The sequence below is a fragment of the Leucopleurus acutus genome, assembly GCF_964270905.1.
Source record: "Leucopleurus acutus genome assembly, chromosome: 5".
Taxonomy (NCBI): domain Eukaryota; kingdom Metazoa; phylum Chordata; class Mammalia; order Artiodactyla; family Delphinidae; genus Leucopleurus; species Leucopleurus acutus.
Window position 1 is genome coordinate 79,324,963 of NC_139147.1, and position 13,787 is coordinate 79,338,749.

Here is a 13,787-nt window from a genome sequence, read left to right on the forward strand (position 1 = left end):
AGACATACAAATGGCTAATAAGTGCGTGAATAATAAGTGTTCCACATCATTAATCAAAAGGAAAATGTAAATATAAACCACAATCAGATACATCTATACAGCATGAAAATGGCTAAAATTAAGAAGGTTGACAACACCAAGTGCTGCCAGGATTAGGGAGCAACTGAACCTCTCATACAATGCTGGTGAGATTGTAAAATGGTACATTTAGGAAAACAATTCAGCAGTCTCTTATGAAGTTAAATATTTACCACACAACCTAGCAATTCCTCTGCTAGGTATTTATCCAAGAAAAATGAAAACTATGTTCATATAAAGACTTGTACATGAATGTTCATAGCAGCTTTATTAATAATCAAAAATGGAGAAAAAAAGGCCCCCAAACAAGTGAATGGATAAACAAAATGTAGTAGATCCATATAATGGATACACAAATGAAGCTCAAAAAAATTATAGTGAGAAGGAGCCTAGATGCGAGAGTATATACTATCTGATTCTATTTATATGGAATTCTAGAAAGGGAAAAAAGAATCCATGTTAGAAAGCAGAAAGGTTGCCTGGGGCTGAGGGTAAAGGGGGCTGACTACAAGAGGGCTCGAGGGAGCTCTGTGGGGTAGTGGAAATGTTCTCTATCTTGATTTTGATGGTGGTCACCCAGGTGCACAAATTTGCCAAAGATTCACTGCCTTGTGCATTTCAAATGGGCACATTTTATTGTATATAAATTGAACCTCAAAAAGGTAATTAAAGAATCTGAATCAACAAATTCTATGGACATTTGGCAAATGCAAAAAGTAAAAAAGACTGCGTCCGTAACAGCATACACATACACACATGTATCCCAGAAGGAATGTAAAACATTAGCACAATTGTGAACATGAGAAATTATCTAGCTACTTTGGACACTGAGTTGCTCATGTGACAACGTGTGTGTTACTGAGGTCACCTAAGCTAATTTGGTGGTGTAGGTTTGGGTTTTGGCATTTTGATCAACAATCTGCTAAGTTCTAAAGCAGGGCTTACTCCTTATTTTATTAGGACATAGGCAGTTTCTTCAAGTACCTTCATTAAACAAGAATGTATTATGTACTGCCTTAGTTACTCTGGACGAAACAGTGCTCAGATACCATCTCTATCCCCTAAATCTCAGTCTACTATATGCTAGGGCATAGGCTGGTGAGGGACAGGTACATAAATGATTCTAGTACAGTAAGTGTGTGAAAATTTACATAAGAGAGGGTAAAATAACGTACAACTTAATTTTAGACAGAGAAGACTTCACAAGAGATTAACACTTTAGTTTGGTCTTAATGGGTCACGTTGGATATGCAAACATTTAATTTATTTGGGGGGAGGTCTGGGAAGGCATTCGAGGAAGAAGAAGCTCCACGACGAAAGCTATAGAGATGAAAAATAACTAGGAATGTAATTTCTCAGCTGGAAGCTGGGATGCTTAAAGGGGGAGATAAAACTGGAAATCTAGGCTGGGGTTTCAGTTCATTCCATAACTGGGAGGGGACTCCTGAAGGTTTTTGAGAAAAGGTAATTAGTGACGAGCGCAGAGCTGTGGGGTAGAAAGGTTAATCTGATAGCATGTATAGGATGAACAGGTGTGGAGTGACTAGAGATGGGGACACTCAATAAAGGGCCATTTCAATGGCTCAGGTGAGAAACGGGGACAACTGAACCAGGACAGTAGCAAAGGGCGCTTCAGTAAGAAAACAGATTTGAGATACTGTGAACACAGAAACACTGGAATAAATTGTACATAGTGATGGGAAAGAGGAAGCATAGCTCCACGGTGCTGAGTCTGGGTGCCCAGCAGGGATCTAGCGGTGCTTCCGCTGAAGCTGTTGATCTCAGGACACAGCACCGCAACTGCCTGAGCCTATCGACATGTCTGCCTGTGATGTGGGCCATGGCGGAGCCACGCTCAGTGGCCGCCAATGCTGATGTGGCGCTCCCCCCATCCAAACAGCAAACCAACATCCATCGTTTACCAGGTGGAAAGCATGAGGACAAACCTTCTGAAAACCTGATTTGGAATCGTGGCTCACCCATGACTTGGACATATGACCTTAGGTGAGTGACTCTCATTATTGAGCTTTTGAACCCCGATCAGTAAAAGAGAGACAAAATCCTCTACCTGTGCTTATCACTTATGTTTTTTGTGAGGTCCTCAAAGCATTTTGGAAACTGAAAAACCCTGTGCAAAGGGGAATTACTCATATTACGGTCACTGTCCTCCTCAAGCAATCTCTTCCATCCTCAGCTTTATACAGACCTAGGTGTTATTAGCACCTGACTGGAGGCCTATATCCACATCTATCCTTCTCCCCACCCAAACTAACACTTCTTTTTTGTTTCTCTGATCCTGGAATTGAGAGATATTTAGCATAGGGATTACCATAAAGATACTTTTCTCCCAAATGTTCTTGCAGGACACCCAATATATACAACCTCCATTTCACTGTGGAAAAGACCACAATGAAATGAAATTTAAATATTTTGATATTACTTGAATATCTGAAATGCTACTGTATCAACATTCTCAAATATTTTCTTAATCTCAACAATTCCCAGGTCTTGGGGATCCGTAAACACTGACCCTGGTAGTTCACTACCCTCACTCTCCTCTCTGACGCATTAAATATCCCCAGATTCAAACACTAAATGAACAGTAGGAATCTGTTCTGACTCTGGATAAGATAAACTTGGTGTTGGATTTATTGAAAGGTGATTGGTTGATCTCCAAGTTCTCACTCTCCTGAAGGATTTTTCCAAGGAAATTTTAATAGATGGTTTTAGAATATAACTTACCCCCACCCCCACTAGTTGGGTCTCCACAGCTTTCCAGAGATGCACAGCACGAGCACTCTTAACATATTGCAGAGGAAATACCTGTCTCTGCAACAGAGCCCGAGGCTGCCATAGATTAGGTTTATGACAAGGAAGTGGAAGCTAAAGCTACCTGCCACTGTGGACCTGAAAGTGATGACTGCCTCTAGGTCCTGGCTCTGGGGCTTTCAAGCTGACTCACCTTACCTGAATATTGGAGAAAATACACATCCTACCTCACGGGAATGTGAGCATAACACACAGGACAAAAGTTCTGTGAACAACCAGCAGATATCAGCTTTTACAAAATGGCAAAGAGAAGAGATTCCACTGTGTCTTTAAGAGGATTTCCAGTGAGAAGAGAACATTTCTCTCTTATAAAGACTTGCTTATAAAAATATTTTTCAAGGAACTCAGCTCACATGGTCCAGGAAACACATTATGGTCTACTGTAGCAAGCAAATTCAGTGCTCAGCACATTATGGAAACACAAATATAATCACGATCCCCCAAGGCCTGTAGGTTCTGATTTGGTCTCCTTCCTTTCTTCATTCTTTTCTTCCTTTCTTTTTTCTTTTTTTTTTTTTTCCTTTTCTTTCCTACTTTCTCCTTTCCTTCTTCTACTTCTTCTTCTATGTCACACCATGGCGTGGAAAAATTAAAGCAGCTTATCTCAAATCTAAAGGAGATTTCTTTCTTTCATTTTTGGAAAACGTTTTCCTTAATGGGTTAAATGCCAAACTCCTAAGAACTTCTCAACGTAACAAAAGGTAATTGTTTTAAGGCACCGAGGTATGCTTTCCATCAGTGCCTAAAAAATTGGAAATAAATGAAAGCCAGTGAAAACGCTGAATAGTCCTCACTCGGTAATTATTCAGCCCTTGGAGATTTCCAAGCCTTTTGCAATCATTAATTAATTAGTGAGGATGACATTCCACTTTACTGAGGCTGGGAGCAGGACATAAAGAGGTCTAGAGGCTTTTCCTCAAGCTGAAAGAAGAATATCAAGGGAGGAACTGGGATTCGAATCAGGAGCTCACTTCTCAAGCCAGGGGTCACATCGCTAAGCCAAGCAAAGTTAATATTTGAGACAATAAGGTGCTCTGTGCACAGGTGCAGTTGAATACAGTCGTGTTCTGCTCAAAGACCAACTGTGAAAGAGCCCACCCCTTCATCCACCAGTGCTCCCACAACACACACAGACGATAGCTGTAGCTTCACCAGCCTCTTTCCCCTTTCCCAAAACAAAGACAGATGGCTAAATATCAATCTCTAACCACTCTCCTTAATAATCACGGCAAAAAGTACATGATTTGATTTTCATTTTTTAAATGCACAATATGATGTTAAAACACATGACACTGTTGAAAAACAAATGTTTCAGAATTTTTTTTTAAATGACATGAAATCCACTGACGTCCAGAATCCTTAACAAGGTAATAGATCATCCTGGATCATTCTTTTACTGCAATAAGAAGGAAAATAAAGTTTCATGCTTTCTGGAGAGGGGTTAATAAAAGTTCATTCTGTCACCCCAAGAAAGCTGATGAAGACAGACCAAATACTAGTGATGTTTCTGGACCTAACATCTTAGAACCAGGTCTTGCAGCGGGTGCTGATCCTTTTGTTTACACTACTGGATTGGTTCCAGAGGGCCCAGTGACATGATGGGAAATCAGGAAACTCAAAGATTGGCTTTGTACTTCACCAGATCATTCTCTCCACCTAGACATACTTTTGCTCTGTCTCCTGTCTGTTTCCCCAGGTGGGGTAATAGGATCCTTAAATAACTCAGGGCCCATCTCCTGCTCTTAGGAACATCACTCAGCCATCCTATCACAGTCAGGCTGCTTTGGACTGGGCAAAACTGCATACCTATTGGAACTTAAATGTTGATGGCCATTGTCCCAACCTAAATTTTTAATCTTCTGTAGGGGAATTTGTTGCAATTGTACCAAAGTGAGGTAAAGTTGAATAACCCCATTTTCTTCTGAACCGGTTGCTCTGGGGTCAGGATGGACGAATGCAAATATACTGCAATGTTAACGAAGGGCAAGGTTGTCCAGCTTGGCTATTTTGGGCAATATTTATTTTAAAAACAAAACAAAACAAAACAAAAAACCCTCAATAACATTTCTTTTCATACAGAGATTTTTGGAAAGAAAGTCCTTCCAAGAGTAATGTTTCAAAAACACTTAATATTTTCACTTGAAATCTTTATGTTGGAAGATGATCATGGCTTGGTCCACTTTCATGTAATGGGCAATCATAAGGTTGATGGATGTCTCCAGCTACCCACAGGCCCCACTTGCTGGGAAGGGCTCTTTCCTCTAAGGAACCTAAAATCCATGTGCATCATTATCAGAGCAGATGCTTTCATGTGAGAACAGTGATTTAGTAAACTCCCTATCCAGAAAGTAAGGACCTCACTAAATTCTGTTACAATGTTGAAAATGTGAATGGATATGCCTGGAAACTGACAATCTCAACTGTGTAAAGGATTAAAAAAAAAAACAAACATATAGTCCAAACTTCCACCCAGTACATCCTCCCAATTTATCATTGAACTTCTCGATAATCAAGGGCTCTCCAATTTCTGATTTCTTACAGTTCTTACTACGGGGAAGGGAGTGCTCGGTTCTAACACAATGGCTGGAAACTAGATTGGTTTCTCCATCTATCTCCTTCCAAGTAACTCTCCTTGGTTCCTCTTTTCATGGTGGGAGGAAACATCATCATGTTGGTTCAAGGACACATGAAAACTCCAAGTTGTAGGTGAGTAGGTGTGTATAGTATTATATCTTGCCTATTCACAGGAAGTAATTGAACATGTTGACTTAAAACACATACAGGCTTGAAATTAAATCAAACAACAAAAAAGATAACTGTCATAAAGAATTTTTTTAAGTTGCCTAATAGGGTTAATGGTTGGAGAGTAATATTCTTCTTGGAGGATCATTAATGTAGATAAACAAGGGGTAGTACACAAGTGCCATTCTACTACAGCCCCTTCCCAAAGAAAACTAGACAAGGTATCTGCATTACCTTAGATCTCCTTAGCCTCACCTGTCTCCTGGGCCCTTGTCCACTTGTTCTTCCCCAGCAGTCACTATGGTACCAAGTTTGCTTGGGTTCTGACCACCTTCACATGAGCCCAACCTGTCATCAGCTCATCTCATACTGCCCTGAGCACCTCTCACCTCCACATGTGGGGATTCCCTGTCCCTGCTGAGGCATCAGATACTTCAGATCTATTTAGTGACCAAGTAAATGCAACATCTAACTGTGAGGAAGTCTATGACCCACAGAAGGAAGCTCTGACCAACAGGAAAGGAGCTGGAAGATAAATTATTTTCCCTTCCTCTCCCCGAACAGATTGTCCTGAGCTGCTACGGTTCATATGGTCTTTTGGAAGATGGTCCTTCAAGATTGAAAAATTAGTTGTACTTGATACTAAACGGAAGCCATATCGGTAACACGCCCCCATACCCCCAAATAGGATCTCCCCATTTTCCTGCTTCGCTCATGCACTTCCTTCAGATTGTACTTTCCAATGAAATAAAAGTAGCACATATACTTCTGCCTTAGGCTCTGCTTCCTGGGGAAGGCAGACCAAGATAGGTACCCCCTTATTCCCATCACGATATTAATGAGTTCCCTACCTTTTGTTGCAGTGGTGGTGCACAGGGGGCTGAAACAGGATCTGTGATGTAGGTCTTCTTGGGACCAGCAACTGGATACATCCCAGCAGGGTTCTGGTTCCCGGTGCCAAAAGGAGTATAGCCTTGTTCCCGCTTCCAGGTATTTGGGTGACCTTGTTGACCATAGGCAGGATCAGAGTCATTTTTGCCCCCATAGCCAGGCCCCGCTGCACAATAGGGTTCATAATAACGTCCTTGGTTGGGGGCATACCCATACCCAGGCTCAGGCTGAAGTCCTGGTGGTGGGATATATGCATAATCCATGCCTCCCCGTGTAGAAGGAGGTGGACCCTGCCCAGCGATAGGAACTGGTTGAGTGTTATAGGCCTGGGCCCCTGGCCCTGAGCCATAAAATTGTCCTGGTGAAGGGGCAGCCATGTAATGAGAGCTGGGCTGGGCTGACTTCACCTGCACGTTGAAGGTAGGCCTTGAAGGGGTAGATGCCGTAGTGTAGGAGGCTGGGACGGGCTGAGGCTGGGGTTTTAGTGTTCCAATTGGAGCCACGGGGATGGGTCCAGCCTGGGGTGCAGGCTGTGGCTTCAATGTAGACTTTTTCGTTGCCGTCAGAGGGGGCTGGTTTGGTATGACCATTCTCTTATGTCCTGTGACAGGGGTGGAGACTGGAGGAGAAGCTGTTGTTGAGCTAGTAGAGCCCTAAAGCAGAAAAGAGAAAAGGAAAAAAAAAAAGACAAAGATTATTGCTAATAAAAAATAAAAATACATAAACAGACAAATATTAATAAATGCCATTATGACTTTTGTATTAACTCGGCAAAACATAAACAAGGCATGGTTCCTGCCTTCTAAGAGTTCACAGACAACACAAAAATCACTTGTGCTTCTGTGTCCCAATTCCATTTATAATAACGTCAAAAAGAAAGAAAAAACTTAGGAATAAACTTAACCAAAGAGGTGAAAGTCTTATACACTGAAAAGTACAAAATGTTGCTGAGACATTAAAGAAGATACAGCTAAATGGAAAGACATATCATGCTCATGGATTGGAAGACTGGATACTGTAAAAATGTTAATACTACCCAGAGCAATGTACAGATTTAATGCAATCCCTGTCAAAATCCCAATGGAACTTTTCTGCAAAAATAGACAAATCCATATGCAATCTCAAGAGACTCTGAATAACCAAAACAATCTTGAAAAAGAAGACTGGAGTTCTCACACTACGCAACTTCAAAATTTATTACAAAGTTATAGTAATCAGTGTTCCATTGGCATACAGACAGACATAGACCAATGGAATAGGATTGAGAGCCCAGAAATACATCCTTGCATACATGGTTTGATTTTTGACATGGGTGCTGAGACCATTTGATGGGAAAAGGATAGTCTTTTCAACAAATGGTGCTGGGAATACTGGACATCCACATGCAAAAGAATGAAGTTGGACCCTTACTTTACACCGTATACAAAAAGTAACCCAAAATTCTAGCTCTAAATGTAAGAGCTAAAACTATAAAACTCCTTAAAAAAAAACACAGAAGAAAAAAATTCATGACATTGGATTTGGCAATGATTTTTTAAAAAATACATATAGAAACATCAAAAGCACCAGCACCAAAAGAAAACAGATAAATTGAACAACGGGATCTCAAACAGACTACCCGAAGACTTGGTCACCATACTGCTAAAAGGCAATACTAGAGAAAGAGAGCTGAAGGACTAAGCAGAGGGAACAAAAAAAAGCAATGAGGGGTGCTGGGAGAAATAAACAAATACTGCTGGTACAACCAAAGAAATACTACATTTAGGATCAAAGATTCCTGTCAAAAAGTGATTTACCAAAGATAACGCAAATGCAGCCTCCTCCCTTTACATCGTTCTGTTTTTTGTCGCATTCATTTGTTCAATTTAGAAATACTTACTGAATGCCCTAAAACTGTCCTAAGGCCACAAAGATTAAAAGACTTTCTGCTGAACTGTGAGAGGTCTTGGTTAGGCTGGGGATAAGTAAAGGCTTAGGGAAGGTTTGAAGATTCAGACATTCATCCTAAGGCACTAGTCTATTAGGGATCTGTAAACATTCCAGTGACAGACTGTCTTAATTTTGCGCTGGCTTACTATGATTAGATCTGTTGATACAAGAAATGAATGACCACACCCTAATTCGGTTGTTCATTAATTTCCAGGTCAATTCTAGTATGTATAGGAAGAAACGACACAAGACTTTATATTACTCTAGTGTCATTTGCCCACACCAAGCCATCAGAGATACATACATGTGGGGCAGATGCTAACTGCTTCCCCATACCCACCGCCCTTCTTCATTACTCAAAAAATTTCAGTTTTGTTTGGGGCAGCAATGTGCCCACTCTTCCCTAGATTACTTTGCAGGTAGGAGTTGCCATGTGACACAGTTCTGGCCAATGAGATGTATGCAAAGCATTTCTGGAAAAGCTAGAGCTCTCCTGACACAGCATGATCCCTTCCTACTTTTCCCTTTTCCTCCTTCCTGCCTAGGATGTGGATGTGGGGCTGGAGATAGTACAGCTATCCTGTCCCCACCAAAACATACAAGTATACTGATTTAGACATATGGCTTTCTGGGAATAGCTTTTTGGTGATCTAGGTTGATCCAGAGATAAAGATTAAAACATTTCAGGGATGTTTGGTTAAAATATAGTAGTTCTCTTTTTTTTTTTTTTTTTTTTTTTGGGCCATGCCATGCTGCTTGCCTGATCTTAGTTCCTGGACCAGGTATCCTGGAACTAAGGGATCAAACTTATGCCCCCATCAGTGGAAGCGTGGAATTCTAACCAGTGGACTGCCAGGGAATTCTCTGTAGAGCGGTTCTCAACTGGAGAGGAAATCACCTAGCGACCAGGGAGAGTTTAGAAATGTGTGGCAATGTTTTTTTACTGTCACAGTGATTAGGGGATTCTATTTTCATTGAATGTTTAAAAGGCAAAAACACATCATTGTCAAACCCAAGATGACAACAGTGCCCCTGCTGAGAGACACCAGTAAACTCTTGAGCCACATGTCTTCTGGGAACCTGATTGGGAAGTTCCCAGCTGTCAGCCAAGGAGGGTCACTGGTCCTTTCTAGGATCTCTCTTCTACCACACTCTCTCCTCCTATTTAAATCACTGCTCTCCCCCTTGGTCCTCTTGAACCTAGGGAGATGACAGTTCTGACTCTGCTAGCCCCAGATTATCACTTTGTCCCTAATGGCTTCTCTATCCCCAAGTGGACCTATGTACACAATGCATTTATAAACCAGCTCCTCGAAAGGGACTGGTTTCCGTGTGCTCTCATTTTCATTGGGATCTGACTGTGACGGCTATCTTTTCCTGTCACATTTGTGATTTGTCTCAATTGTAGTTTCCTAGAGATTTTGTAATTCTAGATTTAGTTTTCTGTTAAGTTACAGAAAGCTGTTGAATAGAGTTATCTTTTTTCCTTTTTTGATAGCCTCTGAGGGAGCAAACCTGCCATTTCCTTTCGTAATTTAAGCATCATTGAGTATTCTCGTCTTGGTCGAGTAGCCTTTCCCTTCTGTATGAAGGTCGTCCCAATAGTACCCAACAGAAGATGCAGTTTCCACATTAAGTGGTTTGTTAAAATATATATCCTGAAGAAATTCCTAAATAAATGCTCAGTAAGACCCTGACATTCTGTAGCAGAGAGTATGGAAGAGTCAGTTTGAACCTAAAAAAAAAAAAAGTAAGGTTAGATTTTTCTAGTCAATCATGTCGGTCTTAAAAAATGTCCACATTGGGGACTGACTCTTCCCCCCATTAGCGTGGTACTGGCCACTGAACAGAAGAGAAGCCCTGGCTCACACCTGGCTCTGGCCCTAGCCCCTCCATCTCCAGCCCCGCCTCCTACCAAGGTGATAGCTGCCAGCACACCCTGGGGAAAGATGTAACTCGTGCTCACTTCAGATACAGTTCTCCCACCAAAGCCACTGGGTAGACTGTATAGGGATGGTCTCACACAAGGACACCTCTTCAAGACTGGGATGGGTAACTGTTTCATCAAATTTCATTGAGACAGAGAAAGTTAAGCAAAATGAGAAGGCAGAGGAATTTGTTTCAAAGGAAAGAACAAGGAAAAAAAACCTGACAAAACAACTAATGAAACAGATAATTTATCAAATAAAGAGTTCAATCAAGGCTTTAAAAAAATGATGCTACTGTGCTATGAAATGTTGATAAAAGCATTGTTTTAAAAGTGCTTAAGTGTTTATCAGTGTTTAGGTGTACAGAATTGTGCAAACTCACTGATGGAGTATTTTTGAAAGATGATGATAATAATATAATAATAATTGTTATTATTATTGTTAACTATAATAATTACAGCTTAAAAGTTTACTGTGTTACACCCTCTACTAAGCAATTAACAAATCTATCGTTTTATTATAATTTGTTAAAAGTTCCTGAGAAATAAAAACTAAACTTGATAAATGTAAAAAAAAAAAATGTCCACATGGATGGAACTGAATATAAGAAGGAATAAAGCTTTGCTTTTCTTTGATGACTCAAGATCAGCAGAAACCCAGAGTTCCTATTTTAAACACTTTACAAACCCAACTATAAATGGAGACAGTGACTGAGCAACTGAGCTAATGACAGGCGTACTCTGGGCCGCAGCTGGAAAGGAGTCTGCCCCAAAAACAGATACTTCAAAAGTCACATACTTTGAAGATGAAAACCAATCACATTCATAAAGTAAACAAAAAAGAATGCAGACCTAACTCCTCAGCAGCAACTTTTTTCAACAAATTTCTTTCACTTTTTCTTTCTTGGTGAACATACACACATGTGCACACACATTCACTACTTACAGATTCCTAAAGTCTTTGAAGGAAGGCATCAGGGAGAAATTTCAGGAGCCATTGCTATCTTCTAGGAAATATCTCCCTAGATGAGAAGGTTTCTCACAACTTTATTATGAATTCTGCTGTGTATGTGCCGGCATGTTTCTGAGTATTTTCTATTTCAAAACTACGTGTGTGAAAATAGCACATTTAGCTCTATTTTTTTTCCTTTGCAATTTTAAATTCTTTACCTCATTGGAGGTGGAAGGGGTAAAGAACAGGAATCATTTTAAAGCATACTTATTTATGCTCTTGATGATAAAAGAAAGCTATGGCAACACTTTCTTGGCCCACATATTCAATTAAATACACAGCGAACCTTTTCTACTTACTGGATTAGTAGGCACTTCCAAATATTTATTTTTGGCATTTCATTTCTTTTTTGTTCTTTGCAAGAATTCTTGAAGTTTTATCATGATTTAACATTTTCATTTTGAAAAACAAGCACATTTTTAAAATTACACTCATACAGATATATATATATATATATATATATACACGTATATACATATTTTTTCCCTGAGACTTGAATATCTCTGTAGCAGTGTTTTTATGTGGTTATTTTTCCATTAATTATTTTCTAAGCATCTTCAACATGGAAAGCTCAGCGAGCTTAATGGGAGGAGGATAGTGTCCCAGGATGAATAGCGCACGTCTTCCTGTCCCCCAGGAGTTTGTATGTAGTCTGGTAGAGGGACTGATCAATTACTGTTTGAACGGATGTCTCCACTACCAGGCAGAACTGGCTGTGGCCATGAGACAAGAACAGACAAAGGGCTGTAAGAACACCTCTCGTGCTCGCCTTTGGGAGCAGGCCCTCAACTTCCTTTCTGCCCAACTTGGAATAACATCTTACATTCCTATATCCCTCTCACCATTGACCCACCCATTCCCTGAACACACCCTGCATGTACGTACACACACACACACACACACACACACACACACACACGCACACACACCCCTAATCTACTATTATGTCTTCTATATAAGCCCTGATTACTTCTGGCATCCCTGTACTTTACCCCCGTCTCACTTTCTCTCTCCTAGTTCTGGCTCCCATCATCACTTCTCAGAGCTGTTTATTGCCATGATCTAACCTCACTTCTCTCTCAATCTCTCCTCAATATTGTCACAGTGATCTCTCTAACATGACTATCTGATCCCAGCTCTCTGCTGATCCAGATTTGCCAATGACTCTGCCTTGTGTGGAACTCTTTTTAATCATGGTGTACTCTCTCTCCCTTTTTTAAATACACTTTATAAGGATGTTCCAATCTAGCCCTTGCCTTTCGGTCTAGACACCTCCTTATTTCCTATATTAGTCACAGCATATTAAGCCTAATCTTAGGCTTATGTAGAGATGGGAATAGACTATACACTCATGTGTGTACTCATATCTGTCCACCAGCACCTCCTTCTATAGTCTATGATTTGTTCTTTATGACTCTCCTCCATGTTTCTCATCTGCAGCTCAAACACAGCCATCTTCTGCCTGGAAGTTGCCTACTGTTTCTTTAAGTCTCTGATCAAATGGTGCCCCTTCTGTAATGTCTTTCCGGAAGTCTGGAGACATCCATTCAACAGTTACTAGGTATTAGCCCCTATACCAGACTATAAACTGCTGGGGGACAGGGAGACATCCTATCCTCTTCCCATTAGCCTAAAAGAGCTTTACATGTTGAAGATATCTACAAAATAATTAATGGAAAAATAAAAACATAAAAAGACATAAAAATCCCCTGGAAGGATTTTGGGGGTTTTCTATGGTCCTCTGGCTTTACCGCCAATGGGCTTTGTACATACCTCCATTAAAGCAAATACCTTACAGGGTTTTCATAACTGACTTGCATGTTTTATAAGTTGGGAAGAAGTCAAACTGTAAGCTACAGAAAATCAAATTATCACGGTCATAGATAGAAATTTGTCTTTTGTAATAGAAAGGGCAGCCAAGAACCACTATGTCTGTTCAACAGTGACATCAAGGACCCAGGCTCTTGCTAGCTTTCTGCTAGAAGTACTTTTCCAATCTTTCTATAAAAGTGCTACTGACAACATTAGTCAACATATTGCCCAATCGCCCCTGGATAAAGGTCCTTTTTATCTGACATAGGACATCCTCTCCTCTATTAACTCTCTCCAGGACCACGCCCACAACTTGAAATAGCTCCCATGTATGATGACTCTCTTGAAGTTCTCTCTCCAGAACCCATCTGTTCCTGAAATGCTAGACCCCAATAGTCAACTGTCTATCTCATGTGTCTACTTGGATGTCTCATTCGCTCTTCAGGCTCAAGATGTTAAAAACTGTTTTATCATCTCCCTTGAATCTGCTTTTCATGCCTTTCATCTGGTTGTCTCATCCACCCCAGCACTGTTCAAATGAGAACACTAGGAGTCATTCTTCAGCCT

At 40.6% G+C, this 13,787-nt stretch overlaps 1 protein-coding gene across 3 annotated transcripts in view; it reads right to left on the minus strand.

Annotated features, from left to right (window-relative positions):
* Positions 1-13,787, minus strand: part of LPP (LIM domain containing preferred translocation partner in lipoma) — a 685,690-nt gene that overhangs the window by 250,688 nt on the left and 421,215 nt on the right. For all 3 annotated transcript variants that reach the window (XM_082839405.1, XM_082839407.1, XM_082839406.1), the window contains one exon: positions 6,501-7,193. In XM_082839405.1, coding sequence (XP_082695531.1) covers positions 6,501-7,193 — 693 coding nt within the window. The remainder of the gene's footprint in view (positions 1-6,500; positions 7,194-13,787) is intronic.